This window comes from Streptopelia decaocto (assembly GCF_964273445.1).
Source record: "Streptopelia decaocto genome assembly, chromosome: 3".
Lineage (NCBI taxonomy): Eukaryota > Metazoa > Chordata > Aves > Columbiformes > Columbidae > Streptopelia > Streptopelia decaocto.
The window spans coordinates 107,650,597-107,670,907 of NC_138656.1; the positions used below are offsets into that span (position 1 = coordinate 107,650,597).

At 37.0% G+C, this 20,311-nt stretch overlaps 1 protein-coding gene across 2 annotated transcripts in view; it reads right to left on the reverse strand.

The window, feature by feature from the left end:
• NBAS (NBAS subunit of NRZ tethering complex) overlaps window positions 1-20,311 on the reverse strand; it is a 190,213-nt gene that overhangs the window by 25,735 nt on the left and 144,167 nt on the right. For both annotated transcript variants that reach the window (XM_082049168.1, XM_082049167.1), the window contains 2 exons: window positions 19,984-20,073; window positions 17,529-17,724 (listed from right to left, as the gene is read on the reverse strand). In XM_082049168.1, coding sequence (XP_081905294.1) covers window positions 17,529-17,724; window positions 19,984-20,073 — 286 coding nt within the window. The remainder of the gene's footprint in view (window positions 1-17,528; window positions 17,725-19,983; window positions 20,074-20,311) is intronic.

Sequence of the window (20,311 nt, forward strand, 5' to 3'; positions counted from 1 at the left end):
GAAAACCAATTTGCCACTAAATGAGAAGCAGCTTCTGTTCAAAAGTTTGGCTATCACACTAGGAGGGCTTTCACAAAACGAAATTCACTGTCTCTACCTGACATACAGAAGTTCTTGGAGTTCAAAAATAATTTCTTACAATAACAAGGTAGCTTCCCCTGTGTTATTAACACATTCTAACATTCAATATTTCCTCCAAACTTTAAGAAGTTCCAGGATATCAAGCACTTCAGTTCCATCTGAAGTAATTCCGCTGAAGATACACAGCATTAACTGTTAACTTTTCCGTTTCAGCCCAAGCAGTTCTAAGACATCAAAGATGGACAAAGTTTTCCTTAGTTCCACAGCTACTCTGAAAGATTAAAGATCATGCTCCCATCTTTTCAAAGCAACTCTGATATATCAAGGGCAAATTTTTCAAAAGAGGTCAGAAAACAAAGATCACTGATGTATTTATTAAGCTGCCTACATAATTTGTAACTTTAAAATAGTGTTGAAAAATTGTTCACTTCTGTCTCCAGGGTACATCTGAAAGCTCTGTAGACTAAAACATTTTACACAATGAAGAAATGTTTCTGAAATCTGTCCATCTAATATACCTTTATGTACTGTAAATGTCACATAGCAGGTATCAGTTACCCACTTCCAATATTCTGAAATTCCATCTATACTTGTTAATATAAAATATTATCTTATATTTAAATTACAAGGCTGAGAAGAAAAGGGAGAACAGTAAAGGGTAAAAAGGACATAAGCCATGCTAACCTCGAAGGATCAAAAATATTTAGCAAATTATGTAACATCTAGACAACAGAAACTCTCACATTGCTTCATCTATCCCCAAACTCCTTTTTCAGACAACTAACTCTTTAAATATTTAAACCAAGTAAGTAGCATTCTGGATGGTCCACTGAGTACATTTTAGTATATTTGCACAAATAGCATGTTACTTCAAAACACAGACTAAATGTTCATATCTCTCTAATGATAACCGTAAAAATGGAAGAAACAGCACAGATGAGAAAAGCTGTCAAAGAAATTGAGCCATTAGTAGCAGAAAATAAATGAGAATAGATCAGACATCCTATTTAACATAAACTGAATTCCAACAATTCTGCCTAATAATGCACCTTTTTTTACAGTTGTACAGGCTTACAGCTTTTTTATGAGGTTAACTAATCTAGCATTATAATCTTGTGTTTTGGACAGCTGGATCCTTGCAACATTATTGTTCATAACAACACACATATTAATATGACCAAAGAAAATCAGAAGTAACTTTCTGTTCTTAAACACTGTGTGCATTTCTGCAACATTTCTTTCTACAATGGCCTTTTTTAAGTCACCTACAATGAACTTTCTATGGTGTTAGTTATTTATAGTTTTTTAAGAAAATTATTGGAAATTCACTTTTTATACAGCATTTTAAGTGGATGTCACTTCCATTTACTGTGAAACAGGTGAGATAAGAAAGTAGCGTCATAGTGCCTAAGTGTGCTTATCTTTAAGAGTGCATGTGGTGATCTAAAACTGCAGCACTAAAGACAGATGAAATGGAAGGTTAATGAAAGAGGAATAAATGGAAAATACCTAAGTATTGATGGGTAGATGATAAGTATGATTACTTTAAAAAAAAAAAAAAATCAAATTACTATTGTTATCCTGCCTTCAAGTCCCCACCGCTCCATCTTTTAATTCTTAGCTATTTTCCCTTCCTCAATGTATCTTATGCTTCTGCTGCATCTATCAGGTGTCCCTACGCTTCACATGTATCTGTGTTTCACTCCTGTGGTAACGTGGCTGTTAACTTTTTTTGAAAAAGAAAAGCTGAGGTTCAGATGTAAACCCATGCTCAGGCACTGAGAATGCCTGTGTCACAATGGTCACACCGTCAAATGCATCAGGAATATTTTTCAGAAGTATTCCGGAGTTGAAAACATTGTCAAATACATGCCAACTCTGCAAAGATTGGGTCCACACTTCACATTGCACTTTGATAAGTAGTCCTGCTGGTTCAAATGAGATTGCATAATGTCCAAAACTGTACCTTCTGAGAAGCTGCTGTATTTCATTTGTGTGTATGTGCCTTTGCACAATCAAGATAATTGAAATCTATGCACGATTTGCTCACTAGCATCACTAGAAAAATCCTAATGAGAAGATCTAACACTATGCACCAGAAACGCATTTAAAATCTTTATTTCAAGGTACTGTTGTTCTTATAAAACAAAGATACACTTTAAAGTCAAATATCAGTAAAGTAGCAATATTACCTATTATGAAGTAAATCAAGGCACTTGGCTTAAACATCTTGCACACTGCTTTATAGTTTGGATGACAAGGTACCTTGCCTTCTCTCTAGTTCTTTCCTCACAGTTCTCCAGAAATAGGAGTTACAATCAAGCCATGAAAAAAAGTGAGAGTTCCTTGCTACAAGAAAGCAATATGTTGAAACAGCACATTGGAACTAAGGGGGTTTTTATTTATATTTGCTATACATACATGTGTGTGTGTGTGTGTACATAGGCACATAGAACATAGGTTTTCCTCTGCATTATCTCCTCTTCGCAAGGTGGAGGGAGAGCACGGTGAGGAAGCAGACACCTCACACAGCACAAACAGAGCACGTTCTGTGTTAAAAGGAAGAAATTTCATCTCAACAGAGATGAAATTTAGCGAAGATGAAGTTACCATGGTTAGATAAGTCTGTTGTTTTGTGGTAATAACACAGGAAAAAAGAGTAAAAATTCCACTTTTAAGTGAACAGTCTTTGTAGCAACTCAGAATGACCCATTCAGATGACTCTGAATATTGTAACGCAACAGCGCTGCATTTTTACCAGTGTGATCATCTTTAAATCACAGTAATGGGATAGTGTAACCCAGCTTTCCCATTTTTTATTTTAAACAAAACCCCCAAACATCCTTTCGAACTACTCAAAGGCTATGCAAGGATAACCTGCCATGAATAGCTCAGAGCCTTGATAGCACAAGTGCCTGTTAAGAAGAATCTGTCACTAAACAGAATAATGAGGAGGGCAGTAAGGAGTACGCTTGAATTTCAGATGATCCCAAAGGAATAAGAAAAAAGAAGAAAAAAGAAACAGAAAGCAAGGACTTTCACTTTAACAACAGACTGGCTCAATTCTGTCTTGTTTTTCCCTAGTTTCATGCCTTCTCTTTGGCAGTAGAACACACCTGGCTTCATGTTTTTCATTAAAATAATAGGTTGCACAAATATTTACCACAATGGGAAAGTCAATTAGGAGAATTAATTTTAGAAATTATACTCATGATAGATTATAAAATGAAATACAAATTAAGTAAAACCAAACCCTATGTTAAACTGTTAAAATACACAATTTCATTATCAATAAGGGACTACATCTGTTTAAAATCCAGACCACACAAACATCTGCCTATGTCAATATTCCTTAAAATAACATATAGGAAACGAACAAAGCAAAATAGAGGCTACAGAAACAGCACTAGGTGTTGCTTAAAACTGCATTAGATACTACCAGCTGTCTGAATCAGTGCAAACTCCTCTTATTCGTATGTTCTCCTCCTGAGCACTTTGCTTTTACATATATTCCTAGTTTCTCCTGTTATTTTATTATTATTCATCCTAAGTGGTTAGGATGGCCCATAAAGGAGTTCTGACTCATCCTATGTTATCATTGCTTAATAAAGGCAAAAATCAGTCCATTTTTCCCAAATACTGACCAAGACAGTAAATTAAAAGCATTTCTGAATGGGAGTGCGAACTGCAGTTACAATGTGCAGCAGCTACAGTTCATTAAACACAAAAGTCAGATTTTTGCATGTCTCAAGTAGATGACTCCCCAGTAGCAAAGACCTGACATAGCATATGTTCAATAACCCATCCTCTTAAAGGGAGAGTTCTGAACTTGCTGTAACTTGCAAATCTTAAGAAAACTAAAACACTGCTGAAAAAAATAGTGCTGGAGTACACGTATCAAACAATTGGACAAAATGTCTTAGTTCTTACATCATTTTGCTAGTAGGAAGTTATAGCAGGCAGAATTCCTACAAGCTTTTAAAAACATTTGGTTTTATATAAAATCCATGTGAACTATATGGGCACAGGTGCTTTACTGCTAAAGTCTAAATGAGGAATCTGGCAGTTGGTTGAGATACTTGTAATCTCTTCAGCTATACAGTACCTGAGGACAAACAAAGCCTTTGTCTGACTTCAGCCATCCTGAGCAAACTTGGAAGGAATATTCTTTATATCCATTGCTGAAATGAAAACACACTCACATTCCCTTCCCAAACTGTTCTGCCTGATAATAAAATCTTTCAAAGATTTATATAGTCCTCTTCCCTCTATTAGATGCCCAAAATGTTGAAAACGCTCAACACATTTTATTCACTTTCAATGTGCAAAGTTTTGACTCATCACCTTGTTCCATAGATTTGTTATTGCTTTACAGATACTTATCACACATGACAAACACGAAGGAGTCCCCATATGAAAACTTCCCTCAAAAGTTTGTTATGTAATATTTTATAAAAACTGTATGATGACACACTTGAAGAATGACAAGGTTAAATAAATTTGTGTACATCATACATGACTGATAAAGAAAACCTTTGGCATGGCAGTCCACAGGATTTAGTTCAGTACATTATGTCAGTCTTGAAAGGGAAGTTAGTTTAAAATCATTACTGACAGCAACAGTGGAATATATATGTATTCTAATTGAGTCCTTGAGGCATAGATATCTACTATATAATATTCTCACAATCATAAATGACAGACACACCTGATAGAGTTATAAATGTTTTATTGCTAAAGCTATATAATTTGAGACTCTGTCACTGATCAACACGGCTGATAACCTAGAGAGGGTTTTGTTGAAGAAATAGAAATGCCAATAAAAAGACCCAGCCAATCCAAACCTTTCCTTCCCCTAAGATAAAATACAAAAAGCTGCTTATTTACATATGAGAACAGTGAGCAAGGAAAGTAATGTAAACAGACCTCTGCCTCCTTCTGCCCAATGAAATCTGTTCTGCAAATTACATTTTTACTCCCTGTGAACATGGCAAAGCCATGATTTCCATCAATAGACCTTGCTCACTATTAAAACTAATGTTCTAAGGATACTATCACAGTATCACAGTATCACAGTATGTTTGGGATTGGAAGGGACCTCAAAAGATCATCTAGTCCAATCCCCCTGCTGGAGCAGGAACACCTAGGTGAGGTCGCACAGGAACATGTCCAGGCGGGTTTTGAATGTCTCCAGAGAAGGAGACTCCACAACCTCCCTGGGCAGCCTGTTCCAGTGTCTGTCACCCTCACTGAGAAGAAGTTTCTTCTCAAATTTAAGTGGAACCTCTTGTGTTCCAGCTTGATCCCATTACCCCTTGTCCTATCATTGTTTGCCACCGAGAAGAGCCTGGCTCCATCCCCATGGCACTCACCCTTTATATATTTATAAACATTAATAAGGTCCCCCCTTAGTCTCCTCTTCTCCAAACTAAAGAGACCCAGCTCCCTCAGCCTTTCCTCATAAGGGAGGTGCTCCACTCCCTTAATCATCTCGGTTGCCCTACGCTGGACCCTCTCCAGCAGTTCCCTGTCCTTCTTGAACTGAGGGGCCCAGAACTGGACACAATATTCCAGGTGTGGTCTCACCAGGGTGGAGTAGAGGGGAAGGAGTACTTCTCTCGATCTACTAACCACCCCCCTTCTAATACACCCCAGGATGCCATTGGCCTTCCTGGCCACAAGGGCACAGTGCTGGCTCATGGTCATCCTGTTGTCCACCAGGACCCCCAGGTCCCTTTCCCCTACACTGCTCTCTAATATGTAATCTCCCAACCTATACTGGAACCTGGGGTTGTTCCTGCCCAGATGCAGGACTCTACACTTGCCCTTGTTAAATTTCATTAGATTATTCCCCGCCCAACTCTCCAGCCTGTCCAGGTCCCGCTGGATGGCAGCACAGCCCTCCGGCGTGTCAGCCACTCCTCCCAGCTTGGTGTCATCAGCAAACTTGCTGATAGTACACTCAATTCCCTCGTCCAAATCGTTAATGAATATATTGAATAATATTGGCCCCAGCACTGACCCCTGAGGCACTCCACTAGATACTGGCCTCCAACTAGACTCCGCACCATTGACTACCACTCTCTGGCTTCTCTCCCTAAGCCAGTTTGCAATCCACCTCACTACTCTATTGTCTAGACCACACCTCCTCAACTTAGCTGTGAGGATGCTGTGGGAGACTGTGTCAAAGGCTTTACTGAAGTCAAGGTAGACCACATCCACCGCTCTGCCATCATCCATCCACCTTGTTACATTCTCATAAAAGGCTATGAGGTTGGTCAAGCATGACCTACCCTTGGTAAAGCCACGCTGACTGCCCCTAATAACCCTCTTATCCTTGATATGCCTTGAGATGGCACCAAGGACAAGCTGTTCCATTACTTTCCCAGGGACAGAGGTGAGGCTGACCGGTCTATAATTACCCGGGTCCTCCTTCTTGCCCTTTTTGAAGACTGGAGTGACATTTGCTTTCCTCCAATCCTCGGGCACCTCTCCCGTTTCCCAAGACTTGGCAAAGATGATGGAGAGCGGTCCAGCAATGACTTCAGCCAGCTCCCTCAGCACCCGCGGATGCATCCCATCTGGACCCATGGATTTATGAATGTCCAGACTATTTAATTGCTCCCTAACCCAGTCCTCATCGACTAAAGCAAACTCCTCCATTGACCTGGCTTCATCCGGGGTCTCAGGGGTACGGGGCTCCCCAGGACAGCCTCCGGCAGAGTAGACAGAGACAAAGAAGGCATTCAGTAACTCTGCCTTCTCTGTATCTTCTGCCACCAGGGCACCCACCCCATTCATCAGTGGGCCTACATTGCCTCTGGTATTAGTTTTATCTGCTATGTATTTGAAAAAGTTCTTTTTGCTGTCCTTGACCCCTCTCGCCAGCTGTAATTCTAAGGAGGCCTTGGCTATCCTAGCTGCCTTCCTACATCCTCTAACAGCAGTCTTATATTCCTCCCAAGTGGCCAGCCCCTGCTTCCATGACCTGTAAACTCTCCTCTTCTGCTTGAGCATACCCAACAGATCCCTATTCAACCACCTAGGCCTCCTGGCTCCCTTCCTTGACTTCCTACGTGTGGGGATGCTCTGATCCTGAGCGTGGAAGAAGCAAACTCTGAATGCCACCCAGCTATCTTGGGCCCCTTTTCCTTCAAGCAGTCTTGCCCATGGGATTTCCCCCAGCAATTGCTTGAAAAGGCCAAAGTTAGCCCTGCTAAAGTCCAGGGTTGCAATTCTACTTGCTATTCTGTTCCTATCGATAAGGGTGTGTTTGTAGCCAAAGAATCCAGACGTAGAAACCAAAAAAAAATATTTTCTTTCATTATAATCATTTGTTTACTGAGAAAAGCTGCATCCATGCTTAAAACTGAGTCCCTATATTAAAGTCAGAGACATTTGTGGATTCCAAGAGCTGCAACCAAAACCCTACTGATTTAGAGGATTATAAAATTCATTTTATTACATCTACCAGATTGTAAATGTAAATATTTCAAAATATGTTCATGTTCCTCACTGCAGCATAAATTTGAATTAATACGGCATTGAAAACAGAAACACTAAGCAGGCACTTGAGTAGTCCCTTATTGCTACAATGCATTCTCAGTTCATCAGGACTCCCTTGTAAAATGCACTAGGTTTTTATTTAGCTTCCCCACCTCCCCACCTGACACCTGGGCCCTAGTGGTAGAGAATTCATCTATACTTCATTTTAAATTACTAGGTAGATCTGACATGAGAGATTTTCTTCAGATTTGAGAAGGGGAATGCTGATGCTAAAACTTGCTTCCACTCATTAGGTAGGGATTAGCAAGGCTTACAAGCAATGACTGAAACCATTTATAACAATTCGATAGAACTTCTGTAATTGCCTTCCTGGTGTGATGTTCATGGCACAAAAATACAAAAGTCTTGTCTTAAGGAGTTTATAATCAGGCATATCAGCAAAGAAAACACTGTCCTTCCTACACCAACAGGCCAGACAGGGCTGGTCACTGAAGAATTTGATCTTCCCGTCCCGGGTCAACCCAGGGTCCATCGTTCCCTATTCTGCTGGTATTTATGCAGCTACTGAAAGCCTGCACAAACATAAGTTACTGAAACATACTGGAAGCACATGAAAGCAAAGCCAAACCTTGTTACAAAGGACACATAAAATTAAAGACTAAGTCAAATAGGTGAAGTTAATTACTCACACAATGAACACGAATGTGAAAAATCACCAGTAAAAACAAACTGCAAGATTACCTTTGAACCAAGTTACATAAAAAAAAAAGTTGTATGCCGATGGGTGTCATTTGAGAAGTCCATCTTTCCTTTAGCACAGATGAGTTTCACCTCCTAGAAATATATTCCAAATATACTCCCCTTGTGGCAGAGAAACCTGTCAGTTTTAAATAAGACTTTTTCATTTTACTTTTTCCATCTACCCAAGTTCACTTGTGGATAATCCAACTTTCAATTCAATTTGGATCTTGGTAAATGGAAATATATTACATAGTACTAAGTCAAAGCTGAGAGATGGTAACTTTTAGAAACTGTTCTATTGGTCTCACAAATGCCCCCACAGCATGATAGAATATAGTCCTATTTTATGACAAAACACTGTAGTGGTTTTGAGCCTGGACCAATGTTGCAGATTACATTCCCTTGCTTGAAAGAAGTATTTTTGAGGCTATGCCTATGGAGTTATCCTAAATAATAAAACGCAACAACTTTATTGAGGAAAATCAGTAAATCTATATGTCATTATGCAGTTCAGTCCATGTTCTCTACTTAAAAAAAACCCAACAAAACAAAACCAACGAAAACAAACAAAACACCAGCACATTCAAAATGCTGTTGATTTCCATTACTAGTCCTGAACTCACAAACAGAACGTTGGCTGCTATGACCCAGGCTTTGGAAAAACAGCCACTGCTTGACAGACCAGAAAGAACTCTCTGCTATCGAAACACCAATCTTAGAGCAATCAGTACAAAATTAAAACTGAGGTCGAGACTTTTGCATGACCAAGTGTGTTCAGAACCCATAGTTTTCTACCTTAAAGGAGGGAGAACTCTGAGGTCAGGCTTTTTTGTGCTTTCCTCCAAACCTAGGCGCCACATATTAAAATTATTGTGAATATAAGTGCTGACCATACATGGAAGCTTGCTGCACACAGGTACTAGAGGGATGTGCATAGTCTCACAGGTCAAATCCTGCTCAGACTCAAGCCAGCAAACAGGATAAGCAAGTTATGGGATTCAAGTATAAAAACAAATCAACCAGAAGTCTACTGGTGATGAATTAAACAAAGACTCGGACACATGTTAAGTTGCTTGTTGAGTAGAAATATCCAAGAACTTTTTTCTTCCAAACTGATTTATATGTTGTTTAATTTCTTATCTGCTTGATATGCAGCTCACTAAGAAATGCATATAGAGTCAGTAAACACAAATGTGTTGCCTAATGCATAAAAATGTGTAACTCGTGCAGAAAATAAAATCCATTCATTTGTATTCTGCAGACTATCTCCTAATATGCCAATACATTTCAGCACAGAGAAAACCTCTGAAGACTTTACATAGATATTGATAGAGAGATAAGGGCAAATAAAGAAAAAAATATGCCTTTGAAAGATTTATATAACTAGCTAGCTAAAGCTGGGACAGGATTAACATATGTGTAATTTAAAATGTATATTGACTAGGTGTCACATAATAGGTAATAATTTGGATCTATGTAAATCATGGCTAAAACTAACATCTGTGCAATGCAAGGGACTTAAAAACATGTAAGCCATTTTACTTGTATGTCCCAGCTACTAATAACTGTTTCATATCACATAGTCTATGTATAACATAGATACTCTACATCTAGAACAGAAAAGGGTGTTGGAAGATGCAGCCTGGGAATGACAAGATTTTAATCCTTAAATATGACTTTGAACTTTAAACTGTTAAATTTCCATCAGCCATTTCGTCTCATACCTTGTACAAGTGGCTCTTCAATCTACCTTTTCTGATCATCACTACCATCAAGAAGCAATGTGTATTCAACTGTATGTATAACTGCTGTCTTGATAATCAAAGTCTGCAATTCTTGCTAAGAGGAAAAATGAATTTAAAAGCCATTTTCATGTAAATGAAAACTTGTCAAAATTAACCTTTCCAAAATGTCATCCTGCAGATAGGCTAAACTGACAAAGTTAAAGATGCATTTTTAAACAGAACAACCCACAATAAACTAAGATATCCTCTTTTGGGAACAACATGTTGTTGATGTTGACTCCTATTTTAAGTAATATTTATTTAAGCTGTAAAAACTGAAATAAATGAGTAGCTCTGTTGCAGCCATAAAAATAATCAGAAGGCAGCAGACATCGCCATGCAACTGTCATACTAAATGGCATTATGTAAGTATTGCAAATGGAGGCTTTCTTTTTGATTTGATGCAGTCACAAGTCCTAGCAGTCACAGTAATTATGGGCGAGTCTCTGTGTAGTAAAAGCAACAGTGTGGGGGAAAAACCCCTCACTTCCTCAATCAACATGAACTATCAGAAATTATTAAGAAGTAGGAACTACTTTTAATACCTGAGAGAGGCTCCTCAGATGATAGAGCTTACAGACCTCTAAATAAAAAGTGTCAGCTAGCAAGATGGTTGACGGATAAGATAAAACTGTTTTAAAAAAAGCATGGCATCAACTGAACATCACAGTTCTTATATATAAAAAAAACTCATTTAAGTTATTAACAAAATAATGTCTAAAGAAAAACAGTTTTATAATGTACTTATATTTTCAAAAGGCTTTTAACAATATGCCTGACTAGAAACCACTGAAAAACTTGATTCACTAACAGGAACAAACCAGAAAACGCAAACAAATAAACAGCTTATGATCAAACAGTAAATGTAAAAAGCAGAATTTTTAATGATTTCATGACTGCTTCTATGCTTATATAAATTAAGTGATACTTTTGGAGGAATGAAAGCATTGAACAGTTAATACTGCACACAAGTGAGCTACCTTACATTTGCCAATGACACTGTAGAAAGCAACCCTCAATTGACTCCAAAAGAAAAAAAATCTAAGCAAAGTAAATGACCATATGATAGCAAATCAAACAGAACAATGGTAAAACCACCACATTTTCAAGTATGCTAAATTAGCTTCCTTGAGTCAAAACAGGAACCTGAACTTCACTGAATGCAAAACAAAGACCTCTGGTTGATGTACAGCAGAAGTCAAGAGGGCAATCCAGGCTGTGGGATGCCTATGCATGGACTGCTCATCTCCACAAGGACATCGCATTCACTTCTGCAGTTATCTCCTTTCGGGATGTATAATGCATATCAGAGTGGGCTCTGAGATAGAGGGAGAATAGTTACAGGCATCGATAACACTGCGGACGAGGTAACATGACTGGAATTGTTTACGCAGATGAAGTAAACAACAGAATAAGGAAAAAAAGTGACGAAGTACAAAAAACAGAGAAGGGACCTTGATTTTCTGGATTTTGATACCCTATAAAAAAATCGAACACCACCACATACCAAATAACATAAAAAGGTAAAAAAATATAAAATAAAAAAAAAAATTCTTCTACAAAGTTTTACAGTCAATGCTGCACAGTGCACCAATGCCAAGCTTTTAGCAAGAGACACTCAAGGTTGAATCACAGTTCATCCACCAATTTATTTGCAACACCATCAGAGAACTCTGAATACATCACTAATGAGCTCTTAATTTTTCTGAAACTGAGATAGACGCAGAATATGCAAGATTTAAACCATTCTCCACTTATACCTTCATTACAGAAGACCTCTTACAGAGAGTGGATTATCACCCGTGAATCCACTCCAGAGCATTCTTATCTCCCTTTGAAGCAACTGCTGCGTGCCAGAGAATGTGGAGCACCCTGGGCTCCCATTCAAAACCATCATGCTCACTCAAGCTATACTGCTTTTCTCTCCACTTTGTCTTATCCGTTTTATTTGCGTAGTTAATGGAAAATATTTTATTTGCATCTTAAAGTACTTAATTAATCATACATGCTACAATTTATATTCTTAGGAAAAAAAACATTTCACATGTTCGCATATGGATAAATTGCATCTTCAAGGAATGGAAATTACTGTTTCAAAATATTAATTAAAATTTAAATTAAATTTCTTAAACTTAATTTTTATGCATTACCAGTAGAGAAACAATGTCTCTAGAATTACAAACAATGTTGTAACAAATTTACTCAAAGCTGATAGGACCATAAATCTTTCTTCTAATTAAGCATATTTCACAAATAAAAGTTGGCTGAGGATTAAACAGGTACAGCTCCTTCACCTATATTTTGCCAAGTCAAGCTAAACACAGGTCCTTGTTACCTGATAAATTACTTCAGCAAAATGACATTGGAATTCTTAAATCTCATTCTGATTTCCCAATACTGAGATTTAAGTGCAGCTGACACAAGTAAAGGCAGTGGGAAAAGGTTGAAAAACACAAGACACTGAATTGAGGCCTTTCTTTATGAAGTCATATGAAGAAATACCATGTAAACAAATATAAGTTCTTCATATACTAGGGGAAGAGGGGAAAAAGAGCAATGGACATTTGACAGCCATACTCAAGTTATCAGAAAGTCATTATGTTAATGTAGACATTATTAAGGTCGCTGAGACACATAAAACTTGCATATGGTACCTATAAATTGTCTATATGAAACACGAGCAAATGTGTGGGGAATGTACACGACATAAATACAAATTAATCTGGGAATTTTTCAAAGCTAAACTTTAGGGGAAAGAAAACAACAACCAAACACACAAAAAAAAGAAAGGTGCCTAAAGTTACAATCTTAAATTCATATTAGAAATCCCTTCCAGTTTTCAAAAATGCTCTGTATACCCCAAGATCATGAAAAAAACATAATATAACAATGTGAAGGGAAAGCCTAATGACATTACCTTCTCTAAATGGCAAAGCTATTTGCATTTAAGTGCCAAGCAAACAGTAATTACATTTTGCATTTGCATAATAATTAAACAACCCTTTTAAGGCAAGGTGTGTCTTACAGAAGCTTCACAACTATTAACTTCTTATCTTAAAGTAACCCTTGCTTTATGCACAGAGGCTTTGTTAATGCTGTTGTAACTTACTGGGGCAAAACTCTTAGTACTGTAACTTATGTCTTGTAACTGGTCACTGAACTGAATGACTGTATGCACACATAACCTGTTAGCTGATACATTACACATGTTAGTGCGGTAAGTCATTGCAGACTATATTTTTACATATTATATGCAAACAAATGCATTTTCCTTCATAGCTGGATAAAGCTAAAATTTGTTAGGAACATTCAAAACCACTTTTTTCTCCCCTCCCCCCCAGCTTTTTTTTAATATATAAAAAAGTCAGTATTTTGACCCATATTTTTCATGCACCACTTAACTAGAAAATTACAAAACCTGAAGAGCTCAGATACAGTTCACCAAGGGCATTAAGACAACATATGCCTCCTCCCTCCACTAGCATGGGATGGTACTGGAATGTGAATTAAAGACTCTCAAGCCTTTAAAAAATGAGGACCCCTGAATTTTTAATTTTGTTAACTAATCATTAGAAAACGGGAAATTGCTGTGTTTCTGACTGTTTGATAGATAGCTGCTTTCATAAAGTACATTTTTAATTTTCTACAAGCTGGCCTGTTTCCCAGCAGCACATTGATTTGTAGGACCACTACTTACAACACCTAGAGCATAATTAAATATTAAGTCCCTCCCTGATGTATGCAAAGTCTGACTAAGAGGATTAGTAGACACACTGGGGGTGGCTTTCACACATTTTCTGCTAATTGAACACTGCAATATCATTAAACTTATCTTTACTCAATAGAAATCCACATTCATCCTTTCCAGTGTCAGCTGACCACTTCTGTACCAAGGAATGGTAAAGGAAAAGAGTGATCCCATAAAAGCATGTAAGAAATGTCAAGCAAGTAAGGATAAAACAATCTGGAAGCAAGACAATGAATAATTTTTTGATATAGTTACATTTTAAAGTTCATTAAAACAAAACAAGCCTTCAAATGCATTCATTTACAAGCTAAAATAGCATTTGATCCACCCACACCCTTCCTTTTTTTAAAAAAAAACGTGATCAAGGGTTTTATTGGTTCACTGCATGGGAAAGGATGACCAAATTAATAAAAGTGTAATGATGTTAGAGAAATGGATACCTACAGACAAGGCAGACAGACATAGCAGTCTGAACATGTCTGAAAGATGAAATTCTTTCTGTCCACTTGTTAACCCTGCTTCACCCAAGATTACCCAGCAACCTGGTAAAACTGTTCAATTGTGCTTCAACATCCCCTTCTGTAGAACTGGGTTGTTTTTGAAGGTCTTTGCACCTGAAGTATTTAATCACAAAAGAAACTTGCTTAATTAATGCTTTGCCAAAAAGCTCATACAGAAATCTCTCAGTTTTTCAGCAGTCGTGTAACTACTGAATTCTGCAGCGTTCTTGTTCCACTAACATACCGTGAATGATTGTGAAATATACCTAGCAAAAATACAGTGAACAGCTTTCAATATGCTATTTTATTATGCTATTTTCTCTTGCATGCTATTTTATTGTGCCATTTTCTCTGTTAATTCATAAAATAACAAACTTAATTATCAAATAAGGTCATCACTTGCTTTTCTGTTATCAACTTGTAGATTAGCATTTGACATCAGCTGACTAGAAGAGAAAAAACATAAAATCAAATAACCAGTCTAAGTAGTGGATCACTCATTTGTTTTCTTGGACATTTGAGAAGAACTCTGAATTTCAGTGACTGGTACCTAACAGACAAACTAATATGACTCTTCTGACTAAATCCCACATCAGTTACCTAGCACAAAATATTAAATGACAACAAAGTGTTCTCATCTATCACATTTAGCTTGAACCGACATGAAAATTAGAATAATTTTTAAATATGTTCCAACAAGACTCTTATAACTGCACTCTGTGGCAGGAAGTGGGTTGAAACCCAGTTATTTTTATACATGTACATATAAGCAGAGATTTCACTATTGCTAAGTATGAAAACTATTTCTGAACTGAGCTAACTCATAAATACTAGATGTAGAGAATTTTATATTGCAGTATTCAATACACATCTTTATACAATCAGCTCTGAAAGGTTTGAGCTTATCTAGCACAGTACTTAAGCTTTTTACTACATGGCTTCTTGCACTACTTGCTTACTCATCAGGAAAAGAGCAGAGCATTGAACTGATCAGCAACTCTGTATTATAAGCAAACGCACTTGAGCTGGTAGTCAGTGCAAACTTCTTCCCTCACAAAAAACAGGTATGTTTTCCTGCTTGAAATCTGGAGTATTCTAAAAGCCCACCACTTCAGGAGACATAAATTATTAACATATGATATGGAGACACCTAAACAGGCTAGAAGTTTGGGCCAACACACATTGCAGGGGGTTTAAGGACCGTGCTGCCCCCAGGCCAGGGCAGGTGGGGACAGCGGGGCTGGGAGCAGCTCTGCCCAGGGCCTGTGGGCCCTGCTGGGCCCTGAGCTACGCGTAATGCAGCCCGTTAATTCCTTCAACATCACCACAGAAAAGGAAATGGATGCAATTTAATGCTGTAAAGTTGTATTTTGACTTATCAGACTATGGGAGAAAATAAAAGTGATCTGATCTTATATATTTCTCAAAACAGCGTAATGGGTCTCATAAGGTTTCTGTCAAATACAGGTTCTTTTTCTGTCTTGTATAGACATGGCTGAAAGCTATTCTCTATCTGTAACTTTTTTTTTAACGTACTCTAGTTGAATCTTTTAGATTTGAAATGCTTTTGGATGAGAAAGTGGGTCACAGGCAACACAAATATTGACAAAGGACTGAACTGAAGGTGAAGAATCCAATCACAGTCACCTGAAGAGCAGGTGAGGAGTTAAGTGCTGGTATTATTCTGAAAGCAAGAGAAAAAGTAATTTCTAAAGAAAGCAACAGATAAGTACTTTCTTTTTCTTTTAAGATTTTTATTATGATTATTCCCTTGGATGATCTTCACACAGTGAGTCAAAAGTACTTTTGTTTCATATGAATATAAAATGGTTTTGTGCATAGATTTTTTGAGGAACTATCAGAAATAATCTATTTTAGTTCCATAAGGTCTTGGCATATGGGGGTGGTATTCAGAAAATGGATGGAAAGTAACTCTGCTTCTGAATAATTCTACATGCAGCAAGTGATACATATACAATTTGAAAATGGCAAAAGCTTCAAAGACAAGACTACTTCTTCCTGTTAAGCCTTTACTGTATTTTCACTGTATTTCAAAATGTAGAATCTCTAAAAATACATATGCTGATATTACGCACTTCATCAAAATGAGTCATTAAATAAAGCAGTTAAAATGTTAATGAATAACCAACAAGAACTTTTTGTATATATGAAATTTTTAATATTCTACTTGGCAAACTCAAGCATTTTCACTCCTAAGAACATCGACCCGATGATCCTTATTGATCTTAGATCAACTTTTACATATACTTAAAAAACGAAAATTAAGAATTTTGTTTTATTTTAATTCAGAAAGTTAATCTGTTTTAGACTTGACAACTTGAACTAGAAGCCCTTTGTTTCTCTTAGAAACAAATAAAACGTTAAGAGTAACTTCTTTTGCCAATGGTTTTACCTCCCACCCCCCCCCCGACTTTACACTGAAAAAGACTTAAAATTATCACTTCAGCAGATAAAGCTGTGAACTGTTTTTAAGCAATCACTGTCTTTCAATTGTTACGTGATGCCTCTTAAGAGACAGTGGCAGACTAACTATGACCAAATGCATTCACAGAATCACAGAATGTCAGGGATTGGAAGGGACCTCAAAAGATCATCCAGTCCAATCCCCCTGCTGGAGCAGGAACACCTAGATGAGGTTACACAGGAAGGCGTTCAGGCAGGTCTTGAATGCCTCTATTCGCTACCAATCTTTCCATTTGAGATGGTTTGTATGTTCCTACATGGAATAATACTTGAAGACCCCCAGAAAAAAGGGACAATTGCCAGTAATCCTTATTCTAATCCTGACTACAATGTCACATCAAGTAGAAGACAAAGAAAGAAGGTAAAATTGATAGAAAAAAATGATCAAAAAAAGAAAGAATATACAAAAACTTCAAAGTTAACGTTTGACATGGAGGAAAATCATTAGTATCTAATCAAGTTAGGTACTACACACTCCTGATCCCAAACAAAAGCTGAGGAATCCACTAACTTTACTAACTTTGTTTTTCAAAGAATCATAATGTTTTAGAAACCTGATTCAAAAGGAAGGTTGGATTAGTTCCCATACCAACAGCAACTACATACTGCCAACTAGCATTTAATCCTGTAATCCTTGTATAAAACCAATCTTATGTTAGAATTTACAGCAATCAATATTAATACCTTTGTTTCAGGCCAGCAAGCTCTGAGAACAGTTTGTGTCCTGAAGTACACGAGTAGCTTGCTATCCTCATCACTGAGATGGAAGGCTTGCTCCAGAATTTGCAATACTCTGATGCGAGGCTTCACTGCTAAAGAGTCGTCACCACAGAAAGGTCTCAACCACTCCAGAAGGTCATCTGAAGAAACTACTTTTTCCCTGTAATTGAACAATACCGTGTTAAACAGTCTTTGGTAATCCTAATGAAAGTACTACATGTAATTTCAAAGCTTTAATGGGTACACATAACAAACATATAACACTGGAAATGGAAAAGCTCACCTCTGTGAGGCTGCAGAGAAACCAGCCTTTGCAAATCAGGTGCCTAAAGCTAAGTGGTGTAAGAACTATTTCTGAACTTGAAATAACCACGTAATACTGCTGAAAAACATCTATACAGTTACACTTCTTCACATGCTACTGTGACTGTAGATTGTATTGTAATGGTGCTGGATTTCAGCACCTGGAAATCCAAGCCTTTCTATGGTGCCTGGTCCTGACTGATGCCTGTACTCCCACTGATCCTGACTTTATAGAAAACCAGCTTGACTGCACTTTAAGTATGACATTTTTGTATCTGGTGTTTATTCATATTGCCCTATATTATCTTTCCTTCCTTATTCCATTATGCTCTACATACACAAATTAGTTTTTCCTGATTGTAGCTCTAGCCATTTCTTATTTATTTTTTTTCGGACCATCTCTAGTCACCTTGATTATTGTATTTTCTACTATGTTAATGATTGCCGAATATCCATAATCCCTACAAAGAAAAGAAGAAATGTTAAAAACCCTAAGTCTTGGGGGTTTCCTGACTTAGCAATTAGAAAAAAGGCCTTAATTAAATAATTTGATTTAAAAAGTGTATTACATTGAGTACATTCTAACTGTTTGAAAGCATTTACATTAGAGAGAATACCATGAACTCACCAAACAGCTAGTAGCAGCATAGTGATCTCTTATGTCACTTAAAGGATATAAACTAGCATATAATAAATTACTAAATGATATTCTGCTATCTTTCAGTAGTATTTTAAACTAACTTTCTCTTTAAAAAAAAAAAAAAAAAATAAAATCAAGAAAGTGGTTCCAGCTGGAGTGTGATTTATAACTAATGCTCCCTTATTGGTCTTAACAAGACAGACGGGAAAGTAATATCAGACAGAAAACAGCAATTTAACCTGTCTTGCAGCACTGAAATAATAAACATTGACAGCTTAGGTTTTCATATTATAAAGATTTCAATTTTACTTAGGCTTTATATTGTCTGAATGATGCTGTTAGCTCAGAACTTGAGCTAAATTAGACATGCCCCTGCTGAATAGGTGGCATGCAAACTGTAAATTAAAAGTTTGGGAATTAAGATGACCTGCTGGAATATTTCAAGACTTTTGTAGAGCTCACACCTGATGTTCATATGTGTTTTCCTGAGGGAAAGATTTACATTTTGTAAATTGAAGAGCTGAGGTTTAAGGTGATAAATAAGAACAAGTATTTACATGAATGTAAACAATCTCTTGTAACCACAATGACTTTCACTCCAGCTTGTTGTTTCAGCAGTTAAATGTTGATGAAGTATACAAATAAAAGACTCCAGAAAGTGGAACAACTCTCCCTTTTTACCTTACAATATTGCAAATGAGATTTACTGTAGATTTTGACATCTGTTCAGTCCAATATTTAACTAATTTGACATCAGTGGAGAAGCCTCGTGCAATAGTATAACTGTTTTTGTTGGCTGCTAGAGAGTATGTGGTTTATTACTATTATCATACATGAGTTTATAACACGTGAATTCTTAGTTTGTACATCTGGAAAGAAAACTGCTTTTTTTTTTCTTCCTTGTCTTTACTATAAAAGCAAAGGAAAATGTCCGTGAGACATACAGACTATTATGCGCCCTGAAATAAGGATCTCTCCAAAAGATGAGAAAAAAATGTGGCGAAGCATCACACAGCATTTGTAGAAGTGTTTCTGCACTATATCCTACAAAAATTGACAAATGTAGACATCTACACTCAGATATCTGAAAGTGAGTTGTTACTATTATTTGTGGTTTATCTTCTAAACAAAAGAAGTGAAGTACTCCTGGTAGATATACAATCTGCCGTAGTCACAGCAGAAAAAAAAAAACAAACCCACACGTTTTCTCAAAGCACTATAAAACATAGTTATCTAAATTTTAGGTGCAGTGACTTGCTCTCTTTCAAACAATCAAGTAAAGGTTTCTATCAGGGCTCAGAGTTTGAACCTGATAAATGATCGCCTGCTCCAGGCTAAAGTCTTAGAAATTTGAGTGCAAACCCATTATGCATATCCATGAAGAAAAATCGTCCCTATTCGGTATCGTACCTTCAGTGCTTCCAAGAGAAGTATCTGTCAAAATCGTAACCAAAAACCCATACAGTAACTTCTTACCCTTTCTCAACACTTGCATGCACAGCAGAAACGATGCCTTCTAGGATTCCAAGTGGATCTTTCACTGATGGAGATGAGCCACTATTTCCACTGTTAAGGGAAGACAAAATTACCATTAAAATAGTCCTTAATATCATATCTAATTTCATCCCCTTGTAGGATTTACATTAATTGTTCAATACTTATACCAATTTTTCATTTTCCCTGCTTAACTAGTGCCTCTATTTTTATGTCAAAGTAATGGAAGGAGCAACAAAAATGGGAAAGAGAAATACTAAAATACTTAAGTGAAACTCGCAAGAAAAAGAATAGTTAGCATTTAGCACTT